Source organism: Drosophila elegans, unplaced genomic scaffold (assembly GCF_018152505.1).
Source record: "Drosophila elegans isolate 14027-0461.03 unplaced genomic scaffold, ASM1815250v1 contig_1, whole genome shotgun sequence".
Lineage (NCBI taxonomy): Eukaryota > Metazoa > Arthropoda > Insecta > Diptera > Drosophilidae > Drosophila > Drosophila elegans.
Genome location: NW_024545461.1, coordinates 432,441 through 451,662, shown reverse-complemented (window position 1 = coordinate 451,662; position 19,222 = coordinate 432,441). Strand labels below are relative to the sequence as shown.

Here is a 19,222-nt window from a genome sequence, read left to right as displayed (position 1 = left end):
ACTGAGATACTAGTTTGCGGAGGGAAAGACGGACATGGCTAGCTGGACTCTCTTAGTGATGCTGATCAAGAATATATATATACTTAATAGGGTCCTTCAATGAGTTGCAAATTTCTGACTGAAATTCTAGTACCCTCTGCAAGGGTATAAATAGTTTAAAAAAGGTTGTACCTTTCTTTTTGGGGGGTCCTGGATCTGGTAACATTACATGTAGCCAGTTGCCTAGGTAGCTACCTAAAAGTGTGACGCCACCTTTTACCTTAACTAAGTAAAAATTTGAGTTATCTTAAGAATTGGCTTTATTAAGAATTTAGGTTCTAAAATATTTTTATCTATTTTTGATTTCAAATAAAATAAGGCCTAATTTCACTGCAACTTGGAGATAAGTTAATTCCACCGCATATGCAAGATATATAAATTATATTACTTTTTACATTGTTCTACAACCAGACTTAATTGCCAGATCGTATACACAATTTTATAATCCAACTGCAATTTCGTGAAGAACAAATGTTTAAATTTTATAAAATTTGGCTATAAAAAAAATTTGGTTTACCTTATTTGTACTATTTACGTTAACTAGATACTTGACAAGCCGTGTACATTTTTACCTTACCTAAGTACTTAGTTTCTCAAATACCTTGTACCTTATCAAGATCGAAAACACTAGTACCTTTCCCAACCCAAAATTTTTTTTTATAAAACTTGAAGAAATTTAATATAGTTTAGTTAACATAGGAATAGGAAAGATCAAAAAAGTTGGATAAAAAAGTAATAGGAAAATCCAAAAAATCCTTTTAAAATTGGAATACCCTATGAAGGGTAAGAGAGCTGCCCAAAACTGAAAGTTGTAGAGGATGTTAATATAGCCTGACGTCTGCAAACTAAGTAAGAGCGCATCAACTTTTCTTCTGTTATAAAAGTTGAACATTCTTATACATTTCCAGCACAAGATACCATGGCTCACAGTATTGGCTTTTCTAAAATCTAAAGGAGTAAAAACAGTTTTTGCCTGCGTGCTTTCACATGTTTCCTGACTAACTTCGATAAGGATGTTTTACAGCTCCTTTTGTTGATTAAAAACGGACTGTGTGTTATTCAACATCCCATTTGTTTTTATGTGATATTTGGCTTGGCCATTAGGTTTAGAATTTCGTATTGCCTGCACTGTTAAATGATAAAGTTTAAATTTTTATGCATTGAACCATTTTATATTAAATTTAGTGTGAATTTAGTCAGGCCATGCTGCTTAGAATTCTACATAATTATCTTGTCAATTGCAAAACCCTTTTCCAAACAAAAGCCTTAAGGTTACATCTTATTAGCGCCGGCGCAACACAACAAGAAAATTCGGCAAGCTTAAGTTTATATACCTTGCAGCTTTTGCAAAACCTAAATATTTTTTTTACCAACTCAATTTCGATTTTAATGCGTTTATGTTTAAAAATAATCTTAAATGGACTATTCAAAGTCTTAAATATTTGACTCTAAGGACTTTTTTAAAGCTTAATAACAACGACTTCTTACGTGGCCCAGAGCTGTTGCTAAGCTTAAACCAAATTTTTAACTATTAATTTTAATGTTAAATATGAAATTTTTATTTCGGGGCACTGGCTTATAGGTTTGAAAGCAAAAACGTTCGATTCATTGTTAATAAAAATGAACATTCTTTAAGTTTTCCGATTATGGCAGATAGATCTCGGTTCCATCTTTTGACTATATTTTATTTAAATAACTTTAAAATTGAGAGACTAGTTTGCGAAACGAAGGGACGGTCACGTATATATCGACTCAGCTGGTGATGCTATCAAAATGCATGAAATATTTATCTCGACCAAAGTTATATTCGAACTCGCAGTTTGTTTTCCCATGCACAGGGGTGGTCACAAAAAAATGCGGTTTAAAACGGTTAAAAAAACAGTATGATATTTTTCAAATATTTTATTATTGAATAGCAATGTTGGAAATGTTTCGTTGCAAACTTTTGTCTGAAATTATAATACCCTTTGCAAATTTCAAAAATTAAATAAAAAAAAGTATTTCGTTGATTTGTCGACATTTCAACACTTATTTTCAATGAATTACATTTTTTCCACCAATAACTCATTAAATCGAATAAATCTGTATCCAAATTGGTAAAATTGGTTGAATATAATATAAGCTCCAAAATAATATACGTAAAGGTGGCCAAGTTTTCATAATGCCTTAATTATCCGTGACCATTTGGCTAAAAACAGCACCAATACCATCCAACAACCACCGAATTCACCGGATTTGGCTCCCTGCGACTTTTACCTGTTCAGTCGACTTAAAAAACATCTCCGCGGAACGCGTTACAGCAGCCGAGACGAGATCATGGAAAAATCGAGCGAGCTGACTTTAAAATGCGTTTTGAGGATTGGATCAAGCGCTGGCATAAGTGCGTAGCAGTCGACGGGCAGTACTTTGAAGGGAGACAATATTGATTTTGATGAATAACTTTGTATTTTTGATTTTATTAATAAAAGTCGGGAACTTTTTGATCAAGGGAGTAATTGTAGGTACGCCACAAAGTTAGATTGATTTATTAATTTTCGATCGAATCGGACAACAAGGGCAGAGATTTGGGAAGGGATATATTTTTTCAAACGCTTTAACTTTAGTCTTCAGCAATTTATGACATAACCAATTATAAATTGTAATTGTTTTTGTTAACTAAAAATCCCTCAATAATATGGTCCCAATAAGTACAAATGCGTTTCAAAAACAGATTGTAATTTGGTGCTTTGAAAGTCGGCTTTAAATTCGTTTGCGACTAAAATAGTGCAAAAAATCAGGAACTATAAAAAATTGTTTTTAACTCCTTACAAATTAAAAAATCATAGAAACAGAAAATAAATTAACCTTAAATAATTCAACTTTTGTTGGTCCCGTCTTATGTTTAATATACTAACATTCTTTTTCCTTATTGTGCATAAACATTTCAGATTCCGTTAAATAAATCCAAATATTACGCATGCAGATTATTTTAAACCCGGCGTCGTTTGCGATTGAGCTTAAAATATCACAATACAAATTTTTAAGCTCGGATCTGGTAAGATAGTCATCGTTTAAAACGCAGAAAGATCCAAGCGAAATAAGTGCTTGCTTTCGAATGTCTTGATTTCCACAACTACAGAAGAACATCAAACAATCGAATACATCATCACATATCGAAATTGGAAGTCCACCATTTGTCTCACCTAGAAGTATAAAGATAAAATCATCGCAATTTAATAAAAATTACTTACCTAAGGCAATGGGAGACTTAAAATCAAAGTAGCGCATTAATATTCCGATCGTAAACAAACTTCTCCGAAAGCTGGGGGTGTAAATATGATCTACACTGCAGTTTCTTTGTATAACTTGATTTCGAGAAACATCAAGCACTCGATAAAACCTAAAAAGAAGAACTACTTGATTACAAAACGAATTAAATAAATATAAAAACTTTTTTGGGAAAAATTAAAGTAAAAGTCATAAAATTTGATATCAGAAATTTGTTGATACAATCGTCACATTATTCTTACCTCGTCAGGAGGTGTTTTTGTTTTATATCTAAAGTTTTCGTTTGAGACTACAGTCTTTTTACTCCAAAGATCCAAAGCCTTGTTACAACAAAAAAAACATAGCACACAACTTCTGACAATGCATGGAAATTTTACAGTACTGTTTTATATTAAAACTGTTGTAACCTTGTATGAATCTATGCAGCAGTTTTCTGTTGACAATAATTAGATAGCTCTAATTTCTGAGTATGGAGGAATTCTCAGTTTTAAATCAATCTGCCGGAAAACTTTCTCAATAGTTGTATTTCAATTGCAACTAGTTTATTTGTCGGATAAGACGACTACAGTATTATATACCTTCCATAGGAACAATAGGAAAAAAATAAAAAACAAGAACATAAGCTAACTTTGGCGAGTCGAAATTTATAAAAATAGAAAATTCACTCAATTAAAAATAACTCACTCAGAAGATCAAAAGCTTTCGGAAACCGAGTCTTGATCCACAAGACAATTAGATTTAAAAACCAATTCAGTTGAATTTTTTTTTTTTTTAACTAAACTTATAGTTAAAGTTAAAGTGAGCGAGGTTAGCAGATAAACAGAGTCATCAGCACCAGTAACCATAACAGGTCAGAAGGTCCTTTAAGGAAGGCAGATTCAAAAGGGTCAACCTGTCTCTGTAAAAGGGCAAGCGGCGTCCTGCTTTTCAGTTTAAACCTCTTATCGCTAAACAGGAGAAACTGTTTCTGAACGGATTCTATCAACTCTTGATAGTGCTCGTAGTGGGGGGACCATTCATTGGATTAGTCTATGACCTAAAAAGAGTTTTGTAGTGTATGGATCGTCGAATTCGTTAGACCAGTGTTTGATGAAAGCTAACTTTCTTGGAAACAGATCTGACGTGAGGATTAAAGCAAATTATATGGTCGAACAGACAACAAAGTCATTAACAGTAGTTATGTGTTCCAGTGCAGTATGATCAATAGAGTATGTGCAAGGATATGGGTTGGATCAATTAAACGACATGGATTTACATTTATCTGGTTTAAGCAGTAGCTTGTTGACTTGGCGACGGAATTGACGGTTATTTTTAGTCGAGCTGCAGCTACGTAAAGGAACTTGACGTCATCCGCATACATATTAGCTTTATTTGAGAAAGAGTCTTAATAAAAAGGAAGGATGCAAACTCTAGATTACCAATTGATAAACCATGACAATATATCGAAGAACAACAAAAAAAAAATTAAAAAAGGAAAAGGGAAAGTTTTAAAATTTTTTTCGCCGATGTTTCTTAGTGAGCTATATGCTATAGTCCGGCTCGTTAAGACATATATACCACCTGCAACAGTAAAACCACTTATGGGAAAGATAGCTTTAAAACTGAGGGACTAGTCTGCGTAGAAACGGACAGACGGAATAACACACGGATATGGCTAGTCCGATTTTCCAAGTGATGCTGCTTTAAATAGGAACGAAACCACGTCAGTAAGTGTTAAGGAATTCCGAGAAGGAGAAGCTTGTGAAGTAGCTCATGGTTGACCGAGTCACCGGCTATTTTAAAGTCTGTGAAAATTACATCAGTTTGCTTTGAGGATTGAAAGCCTTGATTAATGAAGGTAGTAGCAGATTAGTCGTAGTTGATCGACATTTTGTAGAGCTATGTTGATATGGATATGACTTTAATAAAAAAAAATATGTATGTGCCCATATTGTTGAATGTTCTATAATTTTCTGTAAAGAAGACATTGGCAGCTCAGTAGAAGCGTTATCTCACTGGCTGCACATTAATCTACTCCAATTATAACTGCTAATAAACCTTCCGACAGCTGTCGTGCTTCTAGAAATATTGGAGAGAAGGCTATTGCGCGAGTGGCATGCAAAATATCATCTAAAAGTCGCAAACAGCAAACGATATCCACTGTGGAATACTCAATCAGGCCTATGTATATGTCCACCCACCGAGAGTGAATCACCTTTACAAACACAGACAGGAGATTTGGCTATCAGCAACGAAGAGGGGCAAATCCACTAATCAACAGTTCAGTTCCGCCTATCGTATTTCAGTCAGGCTCATTCTAATAGATAAGAACAACAGATGTTGACAGTGGAATATTGACGTTAAACGGCAAACGGAAGACGGAATATATTGGGAATTGGTTAGAAGAGAGAAGATTCAATAAAATAAGTGCCGTATGGATATTTTTTTTTTTAAGTTTTAGAATAGCACTATGTTTGGCAATGTCACGGTAGCTGCTAATGTCAGTCTTTCTGCCTTTTTGTGAAGTAGATTAATAAAGGATTCCTTTCAAATGGCATAAAAGGTGCATTGATCATTTGGTTTATGATAGATCTTTGTCAACGGAACTGAAATTGATCCGGCGCATGAGAACACAGCTGCACCATAGACCAACCAGGGAGTTGCCCACTATACCATTGGGGCCCGCGCGTAACAAGCTCGTGCTTGGTTTCCTTGGGCCACTTGATAGTGCATAAACGTTCAACAATATTTTAAATCAATACTGTAGGCACTTCCAAAATTTGGTATAGGCTACTTTTAGTCATTATTAAACAAAGCACTTTTAGGTCTTTTGATGTGTTTGCATTCTTTTTTTAAATATAAAATTTAAAAAAAAATCTCTCGGTTGTTATGGGTATGAGGATCCTTAGCCAAATAGTTGCCCTATAGTAAAAATATCATAGGTCTAGGCAGTAAAATTCAGTTCGGCCGTTATTAAGAATCAAAGAACCCGTAAAATTGTCCTTTTTGGGATTTAAGTTAATTTTTTTCGAAAACTGAGGGTGGTGCAAAAATTCTTAGAATTTGGTCGTGCTCAGCACACAAAGATTTGTTACGCATATATAGTCGCACCAATGTATTTTGTCATCAACTTCGAATGGTTGCACAGTGTTATTTGTCCGAAAAAATGTAATACCTGACCGTAAAACATTTGTTATTTAACTGTGCATTTTAAAAACAATTTAGATTTAACCACGACCTAGCACCGTTGGATCTCAGCGTTGTGATTCTGGCACTTGGCCCTTGATTTACTTGCTACTGGTCTCGATTACGCACTTGCTCTGATTTTTGCACTATTACTTCGAGGTGAGCTGCACTTGCGCCGACCTTTAATATCCTGTGGTGGTCCCGTTGTTATCCTTCTTCTTCAGCCAAGGTCCACTGCCATACCGTTAGTACACGGAGCGTATTTTGCGTTTGACTTTGTTGCCCATGTAGCCCTTGCCGTGAGTCGAATGTCCTGCTCGGCACCGTTAGCTCACGGTGTCTCCGCTTCATCCGGGTTCAAGGTCCGTTGCTTACAGTTTGACCTGAGTGCCCTTCAATCGTTCGGCATTCTTGCCTCCTCCGTTGTTGACATGCAGCTCTCCTGCATCAGGATTTGTGGATCTTAATGCCCCCTGCTCTGGTAACCGCATCCTGATGCTGCTATGGTACTGCTGTTGCAAGGCTGTTATTGCTGTTTTGGTTGCGCTGGTTAGGATGATGGTGCCGATGGAAACCGCGGGGTGTGCGCTGTGGTGTGGTGCAATACACCGTACCCCCCTTCCCCACCAAAGGTTTCGCCTGCTTCTGCTAACGCCTGAGTAATCACTGCCAGCCTGCGCATCATTCCGGTGCTCCTCCTGCAGTACCTTCATGTCAGACTGTGCAGCGGGCTCTTGTCCATATTAACTCCTTGATTCCTTGATCAGGGCAATAACTTATGGGCGCCAGATGTAACGATCTTATTTACTATATCTTGCTCACTACGTAAATTAAACAAATTGCTAAAACTTAAGTTCCGACAACATAAAAAAAATTCTTAAAAAATACATGTCTGAGTAGCACTTAAACTTCGTGTAGGTTTACAAATTTAGGTAATTTTCTCTAGGTTCGCTCTTACAGCTCTTACCTTTAGACCGCTCACTGCTCGTGCCAAATCAGAAAGAAAGCTTAGTTCAACACGCGCCCACCTTTCAAAGAAATTAGGGACGTGCAATCGTTAACTTCAATGTATATCGATCCCACTACCGATCACGTACCAATTGCACTTGTCCTAGTGTTAGAAATGTCCCGCTGAACTAGTTTTTGGAAACTGTTGTAACTTGCACTCTACTGAGTTTTTCCAATAAATTAGGAACAGAGGTGACGAAATTTATGTGTTATTAACCTCGTTTTCGAAAGGGGATCGTGGAGGTGTTAGGTATAAGGAAAATAATATAAATGGACAGTTGTATGATGAGCGTCTTCTGAAGTGGACGGAGTAGTTCGTATTATGACCGCATCACACAATTCGTGTACAAATATAAGTTCTAAATATATGCCATTCTCATTAAAAACTGAATCAACTTGACCAAGGGACATGTCAATAAGACCAAACATGAAATCGTTCTGCTCGTCAGGAATTAAGGCAGTGAGTTCGACAATTGAGAGACCACCATAGGCATAACTTATTGGCCGCAAATATTTCGCAGTCCGATACAGAGGAGTTGAGCCAGGTTCCAGTAAAGGCTATCACATTGGCATCAAAGGAGACACTATTGATGTGCAGTCTACGGAGCTTTCCCAATAAACAAAGATGAAGGAAATATCAAGGACCGTGGGAAAAAGTAGATTGGAAGTCAAATTTTAAACGAAGATATATTCACTTTAAAATTGAATTTAGAGTCAGAAAAGTCATTACCAGGAATATTTATTTAACAGCTCAAATGGGTACTAACATTGTTTTCAAAAGCACTTCGATTTGCGCGGAAAACATAAATAAATTTAATATTAGTTGTTCTAATATCACAGAAGTGGTGGCCCACGGGGGTATTTAACGGCACACTGTGGCTTGCAGAGCTATTTCTCTAGAGGCAGAATTAGTATTCATTATACCGGCGGAAGAACGGGGGGTCGCGGTCTGAGACGTTGATGCATGGTCAAAATTGGTAGAGTGTGAACCGGGAGTTTCATTGGAATCAGGAAATCCAGAATTAGGAGCACCGAATTGGACAGGATCAGAAGATAACTTTTCATTATGTGATCCGTTAACTGTGGCCAGTGTCAACCGGACACGCCGCAAGAGTATTTGGCAAGGTAGAAGAACACTTCTTTCTTTTCGGAGAGTCTTAAAATTGGATTCCATCATCTGGAACCGACTTAGGAAGTCTTTAAATCCGGCTGATAATGATTGGATCTCCAGGTGAGTTTGCCTCATAAACGCCTTTATATCAATTTTGATATGCTCGGGCGCGTCTAGTCCATGCCAATATTCGTTTTCACGCGATCAGCAATTTGAGCACGAGGCCAGCGCAAGTGCATGACAATATTTTTGTTGGCATTAAACAAAAGTTAATGTTGATATTTAAATAAACAACAACAAACAAGTTATAGCGCTTGGTGCATCTGCAGATGGTCCAATGCCTAGATGTAAAGTAAGAATTGGTGGCGCCATCTAAATCTTGCCGGGTAGGATCGGTGGCCTGGCAGGTTAAATGACCAAGCATGAAATCTGGGTAACAGGGCGAATTGTCAGACTTTTTCTGAGTGAGAGAATTTCTCCAATTAGGTGGAGAGATAGGTTGCTGCCTATATTGCAGCGTCATTTGCCGCCATTCCTAGATTAGTTGGCTCAAAAAGTGGTGTTTAATATAAAGTTCAAAGCAAAAGTGCTTAATCAGGAGAGGCAACCGTCAACAGCAGCAGCAAGTATCACGGTAAAGGAACCAAAAAGGAATAGCCCAGCATTAGTGGGATTGCGGCCTAGTCCAGGGTGAGTGAGAAGCGAATGAGGTCAGTTAGATTTTCTAGATTTTATTGCATAGGTGTAGGTCAAAAGTTGCCGCCCCAAGTCCCAAGAAGCAACACTCTAAATCGGCGAAGGCAAGCGCGACCCGTAAAATCGGCGGAGGCAGGCGTACCAGAATTTTTTGCAAAACCGTGGTGGCCACAGCGCAAAACCAAAATCGCCGCTCCAAAAGGAGAAGGAGAAGACCAGGGACGGGCGGCCAGCAGAAGCGCATAAGAAACCGGTGATCAAAGCAGTGTGCGGCGCGAGATCGAACGTTACGCCAAAGTCGACGCTGGCGTTGAAGGTTTCGGAGTTGCACCAAGGGAAAGGGCATAATATCTTCCTATAGTTTAATCGTCATTCCCGACCAGAAATTAAGCAGCAAAAGCTGCAGCAGTGTGGAAAAATCAATGGAATTAAATTAGTCTTAGTGTTTTTTTCTATTAATCTTTAGTGTGCGAATGGAGTGAGTGATCTAGTGAGTGAGTGAAAAAGGTATGGCGATTTTGGAGTTTTTTTTGGTAGTTTTACATAAGAAAATAGAGGTTAAAAAAATAAGAAAAAAAGGAAGGGAAAGATAAACCCCTGCAAAAGTACGAGCATTCCTTTGCGGTATCGGGAAATGTTTAAATAAATACAGTTTTAAGTTCCTCCCAAATTGCAGCCTACCGTAGCCAAAAGCGCTTTCATTGGTGGATGCTTATGAAGGTCATAGATAGGGCGGGCAGAAGACCTCCTCGGTCATCGGAGGTTATTTGGGCTAAGAGTAACCTATGTCCCTCTCCCCTATTTTAGTATGAGTTTTCTACTTCCGGTTTTAGAATGCTTGTCTTTAACGCGAACATAAGTATTAGGATCATAAAAGGCATCTATGGAATTTGCAGCAAGACCAACCCCCCCCTCATAGCCGACCAGGCGGACTATCGCCCGCGTGCGCTCAGTTCCATACATCACCAACTCGCTTGAAATCTACATTATTCGTGATTCCTTACAAAGTCAATTGATTATCGTGCTTAAGTCTAATGAAAAAACGTAATTTATTTACTCCATAATTTTTGTCTACGTTCCAGGTCTTTTAAAGGGAAAACAAATATAATAAAATGTGGAATCCGACGTTAAGGTGTGTGTTGAAACTGTTTTATTGTCCTATTGTTCACTGTTTTGAATGTTTCTGGTTTAGCCGAAAAATAAAAAAAAGGTTTAGTTTAGAATCCATGCAAACCAACGCAAGGGTTTTGCACAAATGTATCATTCCTTCTTGCCCGTTTTTGCCTCTTCTCATTAAAAAAAAACATTTTAATTCTGTAACTTAACGATGGTGGTCGTCTAGACTTGCACACAGAGCCCCGTGATTTCAATTTTTGTAGAATAAGCAAAGACAGCTGAGCTTAAAAAATTTTAAAGCATTTTTTGTTGCACGCAAGAGAGAGCCACCTGTGTCGATCACAAGCGGACTGCAAGCAGACAGGACATGCAGTGCGGACAAGCAGAATTTTGGGTTTAAGAAATTTGAATTGTTCTGGAACCGTACCCTCGTTGACTGGCAGTCGTTGCAGTCACTTATTCCTAGTACTGCGTTGTTTACTTACACACCCGCATCCGCTTTTGCCTAGACGAACTGCCGACCCAGACGACACTGGAGTGCTCTTAGTTTCGATGACGTCATTTACACTGCGCAGTCTAAACACCAACTCTACATAAAGTGTTGTGCTTGTTGGTGTTGTATGGAAATATGCGTCGGAAGCCCGGAACAAAATATCATATATAAAAAAATAGTTATTAAACATTAGAAAAACGAATCGATGTCATGTTATCGTTAATAGACCGAAGTACTTAAAGCTCTCGACTCAAAACAGCACAAATATGTTAGAACTGAAGTTTTCAAAACAGGGATAGACGTCGAAGTACAAGGTATATAGATATTACAAAGACTTAAAAACCTAAAAACAATCACATACAAAAAGTACAAAAGGACGAGCAAGCCATCTGATTTTTCGAAATAAGTAGTTAATCGATTGGATTTTAGTGTTCTTAAAAGTTTATGCTATTCTATGTATTTGAAACGGTGTAAAGCCGGTTGCTTTAATGCACAAGCAGTTTTATAACTTTGTAAGTGTCAAGCGAAAACTCCATGCAATTGCTGATTTATTTGCCAAATTCTTCTTCTACCTATAGTGCGGATTTTTGTCTAAACTCAAATCGTATAATTTCCCCGGTAACAACAGAAAGTTATCTTCTATGGGATTTGAAGACGTGCTTCCTGGGGGCGTGCTTAAGATTTGTGAATCAACTATTTGTAATTTTGTCTACCTCAACAACAGTTTTTCCAACTATCTGAAAAGATTTTTTTTTTATTCCACTCCATAAGAAAAGGAAAGTCGGATATTCAAAATTATATGTCCAAATATACCTAAAGCTCTTGAGCGCATTATTACTTCATCGCGAAAATCACCTATAAACATAGTTTTCTTAAGCGAATTGACATATATTGTCGTTAAAGGATTTAATAATAAAATGCAGACTGATGTTACATATACAGATAAGTAAGATAGTAAGGCCATTAATTCTGTTAATCATGTTCTTCTTTTTTAAATTAGATCAGCTCGGGTTTTCGAGTAATCTTTTTACTTGAATTTCAAGTTATCTGAATGGAAGAACTCAGAGGGTTATTTTTAAAAACGCAGTTTTTTATATGATTAACGTAACATCTGGAGTGCCTCAGGGTAGTTATTTGGGCCCATTTCTATTTACTTTGTTCATTAATAATCTTCCCTCTGTCATAACACATTCTCGAGTTCTAATGTATGCTGATGATGTTAAACTTTGTTTGTCGTATAACAATTTGCAATTGGTTTTCGGCTTACAGTCTGGTATTGATTGTTTTCAGATATGGTGTCAATCTAAACTCTTCAATCTGAATTGCCTTAAGTGTAACATAATGACTTTTTAAAGAACTAGGAGATCTTCTTGACCAAATAATAAAATTTGACTGTCACATAAAGTTTACTGTTAACAAGGCTTTGAGTTTATTTGGGTTTATATGCGATGGACGAAAGAATTTGACGATCCTTTTGCAAATAAACTAATATTTACTTCCCTTAAATGCCTGCTTTAGAGACTTCAAAAAATCGATTTTTTTTTGCGTAAATCACTTCCTAAATTATTCAAGAATGTCTCCAAAATTTCAGAAAAAAATTCGGATTATTTTCGGAGATACAGACGAAATAGTGAGCAAGAGTCGAGCAGGTATACAATCGACCGCTTGCTCCACCCCTTGATCTAGTATGTATATTATAATGAAAAGGGACTAACGATCCTCCGAGACAGCTTAACTGTCAATAGGAGGTCTGTGGAGGTATCGGCTATAATAAAGTTACATTTTGCTTTCCGGTTCAGATTTAATTTGTCTCTCAGTACGAGAGCATCTTAAAAATATGAAGATCTATATAAAAACGAGCAAATCTGGGAGTGAGCGTAAGGGAAGTCCACGGAAGCGCAAATTCCAAGGCAATCAAATTTTGAAAGTTTCTTCATCGGACGATGGAGAAGCTAATACGCGCCGCAGTGAGCAGAAATTGGCATCTGCGACTAAGGACAACATTATAGTTTATCCGTCTCATTGTTACCGCATAGTTTGTGTCTGTGTTTTTGACAATTTCGGAGTTAGTTATTTGCAATTCGTGTAAGCAAAGAATAACGTCGACCAAAGATGCCAGAACAGCCCGACGAATGGAGTAAGTGGCCGAAAACCAATTTTTTGAAGAGTCCGAAAAACAGTCAAACAGTCAAACTGTTGAAATTTTCACTTTTTGTTGAATATTCTTGGTTCACCTGCGATCATTTTGAGTGTTGTAGGAAGATAAGTTCATACAGGAGAACTTTGTCATCATCATTTACAAAAATTACATCAAGCAAGAAATTCGCTGTACTGGTGTAATGGGTTCGCATCACAGAATTTACAATTTATACTCCTAGAGATTTTATATTGCTCCGAAAGTTCAGTTCGTCTAAAATATTAGTCATACAGGAGAACTTTGTTATTATCTTCTACAAAAATGACATCAAGCAAGGTGTTCACCTAAACTGGTTCAATGGGTTGGCATCACAGAATTTACAATTTATACTCCTACAGATTTCATATTTTTCCTAAAGTTCAATTCGTCTAAAATATAACTGTTTAAATCACCTACCTAAATAATCTGTGGAATAGGTCTGCTATTGAATTAATAACAGCCGAGTAATCGGTAAGACAGATTGGTTTATAAATACATACATATACATTCATATATATACATACAACATTAATAAGTTGAAGAATATTTTGTTTATTATTTAAATTTGGTGCTGTGAGGAGTTGAATAACTTTCCTTAAATAAAAGCAAGCATTGCGAGCAATCACGCAAGCATTGGCCTACCGGTTGCCAAATACGCGGCGAATTTGCCTGTAGGAACGATAGTGCGACGAGAGAGTATGGTGACGTATGCACAGAAAAAGACCAAGACAGCAGCAACAGGAGAGAGCCGATAACTAACGGTTAACTGAGACCTTTATAATCAGGCCGTGCGCAGGAAGCTGGTATCACTCACTATGTAGACCAGTAATCAGTGAAACAACGTAAAAAATCAAGTGGAGCCGTGCGCAGTCAACAAGAAGCAAGATCTGCTGGTGTCTCGAAGAACGTAGGCGTTGAGAGCCCAGCAATTCACCGCTCGAGACCTAGAGCTGCGCCTGGTTCTGCAGAAGCAAGCAAGGACCAGAGCCAGGACATCGTATCAGGACATCGTACAATAGCATCGAGGTCTACGAGCGTCAAGCGAGGGCATCGAGAAGAAGCTAGCTATCGGTTCCTACAACAGTCCGCGGCGAAAAGGCTGGTATTTTTGTTTAAATCTATTTATTATAAAAACAAGAAAGAAAGCAAACTTCGGCAAGCCGAAGTTCATATACCCTTGCAGCTATCGCAAGAATTAAATATTTTTGAAAACATTAAAATTATGATTTACTTGAGTATATGCTGAAAAACATTGAAACTATGATGATTTGCAGCTCAATTATAAGATAGTTATTTTATATATTTTTATTATTTCTATGGGAGCTATATGATATAGACGTCCGATTTTGATAAAATTTAAACCATAATTCTGAAATAATTAAACATTGCTATATGTCGAAGAACTAAACAAAAAATTAAAAAACAGAAAAGTTATAATTTTTTTTCATTTATTTTTCCGATTGTTCCTATGGGAGCTATATGCTTTAGTCGTCCGATTTTGATGAAAATTAAAACATAATTCTGAAATACTTAACCATTACTATATCTCGAAGAACTAAACAAAAAATTAAAAAACAGCAAAATTATAATTTTTTTTCATTTATTTTTCCGATTGTTCCTATGGGAGCTATATGCTATAGTCGTCCGATTTTGATGAAATTTAAACCGTAAATCGGAAATATTTAACCATTACTAAATGTCGAAGAACTAAACAAAAAAATTAAAAAACAGCAAAGTTATAATTTTTTTTCATTTATTTTTCCGATTGTTCCTATGGGAGCTATATGCTATAGTCGTCCGATCCGGCTCGTTCCGACTTATATACTACCTGCAATAGAAAGACAACTTTTGGGAAAGTTTCATGCAGATAGCTTTAAAACTGAGAGACTAGTTTGCATATAAACGGACGGACAGACGGACAGACGGACATGGCTAGATCGACTCGCCTAGTGATGCTGATCAAGAATATATATACTTTATAGGGTCGGAGATGTCTCCTTCACTGCGTTGCAAACTTCTGACTGAAATTATAATACCCTCTGCAAGGGTATAAATATAAATTCAAGATGGTTTGTTCTTATGCACCGACGCTTGATAAAACCATGCTGAGATGGGGACATTAATGAGAAGCATGGATGTTGTACATGATAAGTTAATATCAAAGGTAATTGGAACGTGTGACCTTTTCTATGGAGTGGCAACATGAAGGATTCCTTCCATATTGTTCACGCTTGAACATGGATAATTAAGTTGCTGGTGCAACACCACTTCGGATTACACTTGTGACCTGAGAAACATGTTTCCCTTTCCATATAAATAGGATGGGATAACCCAAAGAATTGACATTTGACATTTATGACATACACTTGTCCCCGAAATAGAGAATTGGTTACACATAAGAAAACTGTAACTAGTACATGAGTGGAAAAGGGTATAAAACGAAATACTGCTGTGTTTTAGTCAGGGATTCGGCGGTTAGCGGTATAAGTTGCTAGTTGAACGGAGCGGTCTGAGCTGTCCCCAATCGCGATTTACGCTGCTAACACATATTAAAGCTAAATCATTTTGTTCCAGTGATGAGTTAAAAATTTTGGCCAGTGGTTTTGGAAGACCTTTTGCGCATTTTTTTAAAACGCATCTGGGAATTCGTTCAGAACCTGCTGAATTTGAATGTTTTATTAACTTTAGGTTGTCAAGTTCTTTCAAGTTCAGGTTCTTCTCAAGTTCAGGTTCTATTTCTTTACGCCTATTCATGTTGTTTTTTAGGTAGGAAAGCCGGCGTGTAAGCCTAGGGGGTCGCAGAGGACGACACAGAGGGGACAAACAGATCAAGAGACCAGTTGAGCAAGCTATAATAGTTATCTATTAAAAAAAAAGGTTCGTTATCCAGATCAAGAAACGACCAATCTAAATCCAAGAGGTATTGTGCTTTTCTAAATAAACGATTCGATCTTGGCGCAAGAGGCAAAGAGAAACTGGATATTACCAAAACAATTTCAAGAGTAGGATGATGTAAATCTGCAGTGGTTGTAAGAGGGTCGATTCTTGATATAGAGTTTGAAAATTCAGAGGAGAAAACCAAATCGAGGAGCTTGTTGATTGAGCTGACAACTGAATTGCTTTGACTTCGGGAAATATCAACAATACCGTGAATAAACTAATGTGCACTAGTCTATATGAAAGAACCAACAAGAAAGAAAGCAAACTTCGGCAAGCCGAAGTTCATATACCCTTGCAGCTATTGCAAGAATTAAACATTTTTGAAAACATTAAAATTATGATTTACTTTCGTATATCTTTAAAAACATTGAAGCTATGATGATTTGCAGCTCAATTATTTGATAGTTATTTTATATACTTTTATTATTTCTATGGGAGCTATATGATATAGACGTCCGATTTTGATAAAATTTAAACCATAATTCTGAAATATTTAACCATTGCTATATGTCGAAGAACTAAACAAAAAATTAAAAAACAGAAAAGTTATAATTTTTTTTCATTTATTTTTCCGATTGTTCCTATGGGAGCTATATGATATAGTCGTCCGATTTTGATGAAATTTAAACCGTAAATCGAAAATATTTTACCATTACTAAATGTCGAAGAACTAAACAAAAAATTGAAAAACAGCAAAGTTATAATTTTTTTTCATTTATTTTTCCGATTGTTCCTATGGGAGCTATATGCTATAGTCGTCCGATCCGGCTCGTTCCGACTTATATACTACCTGCAATAGAAAGACAACTTTTGGGAAAGTTTCATGCAGATAGCTTTAAAACTGAGAGACTAGTTTGCATATATACGGACGGACAGACGGACATGGCTAGATCGACTCGCCTAGTGATGCTGATCAAGAATATATATACTTTATAGGGTCGGAGATGTCTCCTTCACAGCGTTGCAAACTTCTGACTGAAATTATAATACCCTCTGCAAGGGTATAAAAATCATACAGAAATGAATTTAACCAAGTTTCAGTAAAATCGAGTACGCTCGCATCAAACGAAACAGTATTTGCATACAACTTATTAAGCTTACCTAATAAGCTGCGTAAATTTTGATAGTGTATGGTAAAGGACGAAGTAAATTTTTTGAGCGTGTGGAGGCGGCAGCAGTTTGTACAATGGGAACTAGTGTTTTAGGTTTGTTAATAAACTCATGAGCTATTATATGGTCAGGCCAAATGAAAAGATTGAGGGCTTTCTCAAATAAGGGTTGTTACGGGAGAAAGAACAAGAAAGAAATAGATACAATAACCAGAGACAGAAGACACTGTGAAGTGCAGGTGGCGAAACACCGAAATTGGCCAATACAGTAACCAGCAACGAATTGGTCAGAGTAAGCAATTCATGAGAACATACAGCAGGCAATAGGTGTACGCAGCAATTAATATGAAACCTAGCAGAATCCAGAAGTGGGCCATTAAGCCAGAAAAAGGGGAAATGCTGTACCTAAGTGGGAACACTTGGATGACCCGGAAGCAATACCACCGGTATAAAAGAGCCCCCATCTAGGTTCGAAAGAGGACAGTCCAAGATGATTCCGAATCGGGCAGTCATAGTCCAAGATAATTGAGAATCGGGAGTTGAGACAGAAACGACCATGGAACCGCGTTAAGTTCTCTACTGGCAAAAACAGTAATCGCGGAGGACCTATCCGAGTGATCGAATTTAGACCCCGGTAGAAATATAACTTATATATCATGGGATCTACAACCTCGAACGCATCCGACAACACGGCAAAAGTGGTGAGCAACGTCGAAATTGTAGACCACAAGGAGGACATAACCAAAGTCTACAATGTTTGTGCCTCATTAATGGACTCTTGATCCTTATGTTGATTCTGAACTTCCTCCGAATTTACAAGCGATCTGTGCAGAGCCATCGGGACCACGGACACGAGCTGGAGAAACTCATAGCTGCCACCGCCAATTGGCCAGAAAGGAGCCAGCACTAACATATCAACCCGTGCAAAAATAACATTTATTTATTATTATTTCAATTTCGGCAAAACAATCAACGACACCCATCAATAATAAACAAACAATTAAATGCAAGCAAAAGACCAAAGTTTCTATTTGTAATTGGAACCACCAGAAGAAGCCGCAGCTAGAAGTGCTACCGTCAACCGTCGCGAGTGCCGTTTTCACTCTTCTCTCTCTCGCAATTCGTATCGCAATAAAGCGAATAACTTTTTTTTCTTCTGTTTGTGAAATAAGACCAACATCGCGCAATTGCCCAAGAAATGACAATTAACATAATTTTTTTTATTTAAATTAATCCAACACTTTGGTAATTATGTTAAGTGAATTTGCACTAATATAAATATATTTATGCATATGTGTATAATTAATTTCCCAAACCCAGAATACCACAATGATAGCTCTCGTCGATGGAAATAAAAAGGGGTAAGTGAGTTGCGTTCGACTTACTGTCTAGCAAAAGTATATATATATATATATATATCGAATCCTCATACATTAAATTTAAAGTCCTGTAAGATCCCTATTATTATTTTTATAAATCAACTCAAAATATTATTCTACAAAAATTTATTTATTCTCAACAGTGTTATTATACGTTAATACAAATATTATATACACCGCGTAGAATATTTCTCAATTTAATTAATTTGGCACCCTAATTACTACTTTATTTGTCAATTAAATGCGCACTTTTTTAAATGAAAAATCTTTTCAATAAATTATAATATGAAGCAGAACTCAATAATGGGAGCTGGCGCAAATGGAAAAACTCGGGTCAAGAACAGTGACGTAACTTTCGACTGACGACATTGACAATAGGGGATCGCATTGCAGTGGCCGGCGGCGATCCATCGGCATACGGGAGGTATGAAGGGGCAGGGTAAAACAGCCACACGCTGCCGATCGGCTAAGCGATTCGGTCAAGCGCTCGAACTAGCTACTTGAGAAGCTTGTGGGCAGCGACGACAAATGACAAAACGAACTGAACGATCTCTATCTTTTTCCTAAGGCACGATAAATTTATTCTCGTTATGTAGGGGAGGGAGTGGTTTCCAAAGAACCCACCCCATCTGGCGAGCTGAGCCGGCAACCAGCGTGCCTACCCAGGACGCAACTCCCTCGGCCCAAGTCCTTTGGACTGGGCACTAGGTCACCGACGTAACA

General features: G+C 37.2%; 1 protein-coding gene and 1 long non-coding RNA gene across 9 annotated transcripts in view; both read right to left on the bottom strand.

Moving 5' to 3' along the window:
* LOC108149213 (nipped-B protein) overlaps positions 1-19,222 on the bottom strand; it is a 191,366-nt gene that overhangs the window by 3,277 nt on the left and 168,867 nt on the right. For all 8 annotated transcript variants that reach the window (XM_041707769.1, XM_041707318.1, XM_041707440.1 and 5 more), the window contains 2 exons: positions 3,270-3,418; positions 2,934-3,221 (listed from right to left, as the gene is read on the bottom strand). In XM_041707769.1, coding sequence (XP_041563703.1) covers positions 2,934-3,221; positions 3,270-3,418 — 437 coding nt within the window. The remainder of the gene's footprint in view (positions 1-2,933; positions 3,222-3,269; positions 3,419-19,222) is intronic.
* Positions 5,392-9,973, bottom strand: LOC121467049. The gene is made up of 3 exons (XR_005977179.1): positions 7,569-9,973; positions 7,439-7,499; positions 5,392-7,292 (listed from the first exon to the last, which is right to left on the bottom strand). It is a non-coding gene; the product is annotated as an uncharacterized LOC121467049 (long non-coding RNA).